This window comes from Lipotes vexillifer, unplaced genomic scaffold (assembly GCF_000442215.2).
Source record: "Lipotes vexillifer unplaced genomic scaffold, Lipotes_vexillifer_v1.1 C26909567, whole genome shotgun sequence".
NCBI lineage: Eukaryota > Metazoa > Chordata > Mammalia > Artiodactyla > Lipotidae > Lipotes > Lipotes vexillifer.
This window is the reverse complement of record NW_006790652.1, coordinates 1102-2127: the sequence shown is the minus strand read 5'-3', so window position 1 is coordinate 2127 and position 1026 is coordinate 1102. Positions and strand designations below refer to the sequence as shown.

Sequence of the window (1026 nt, the reverse complement as noted above, 5' to 3'; positions counted from 1 at the left end):
ACCAAAAAAAAAAAAAAAAAAAAAGCATGTGCACATTCCCATTATCTCCCCTGAGCCCACCCCCAGCACCCCAGAGAGATGGCCAAATGTTATTATTCAATACTTTTATTATTAATCACTCTTCCCTTGCCCCTCAAAGAACCAGAGACAGGTTGGGCATCCTGCCCTAGCCCAGTGCCTCTCAAAGCTAACGTGGCCCTGAATACCCCAGGGGAGCTTGTTAAACCGCAGATTCGGATTCCGACAGTCTGGGGTGGGGCCTGAGATCCTGCACGTCTAACAACCTCAGGATGTTACTGACATGGACCCCATGTTAAACAGCAAGGCTTAGGTCACACGGTGAGTTTAGGGCTAGACCTAGGACACTAATCCAGGCGTTCTACCCTCCCCCCAGGATCCTGCCCTGGGGGAACAAGGCTCGCTCACCTCACTCTTCACGGGTTGGGGCCTCTTGCCCAGTTTCACCTCCAGGAAGTGCAAAGGGGCAATCATGGCCCCAATGTTGCGGATGTCGGCGTATTTCAGCTCCTCTGCAGTCAGAGCCGAGCTGGGGAGTCCGGTCAGGGGGCCGAGCCCTGGCAGAGAGCCCGCAGTCATGGAAGGGTCTGGGATCTGCCCAGGCATCATAGCAGGAGGAGCGGCAGTCCAGCCTGGAGTGGACAGGAGAAGAGGACAGGCACTGTCAGCCGGGTGAGAGGTTCCATGAGGGCTTTAAGTCCCTGTGTGTTACCAGGACCCCACCCTTTCTTTCACCAATGTCCCCCTAAACCCCCTCCCCACCTTAAGGTGCTCTTCCTGCCCTTAAGTCCATTCTGTTATTGAGGGAAACTTGATCAGTTAATTCACACCAAGGTTATTGTTGGCACTTAGGCAATGCTTAACCCAATCACAGGCCACATTGATTCCGCATTTGCTATGGGCTGGGCACTGCAGTAATCCTTCCATCAGTCCCATAAGACTGGGTCAGAGGCCATGACACGGAGGAAGAAGCCAAGGCTTAGAAAGAGAACTCGCTCCAGACTGTAG

The 1026-nt window shown here is 53.5% G+C and overlaps 1 protein-coding gene across 1 annotated transcript; it reads right to left on the bottom strand.

Annotated features, from left to right (window-relative positions):
- Positions 1 to 426: 426 nt before the first annotated feature.
- Positions 427 to 645, bottom strand: LOC103071865 (jun dimerization protein 2; the record flags this gene model as incomplete). Its single annotated transcript, XM_082931319.1, has 1 exon — positions 427 to 645. A coding segment is annotated over exon 1 (201 nt), but the record flags the coding sequence as incomplete, so codon positions are not given.
- Positions 646 to 1026: the final 381 nt, after the last annotated feature.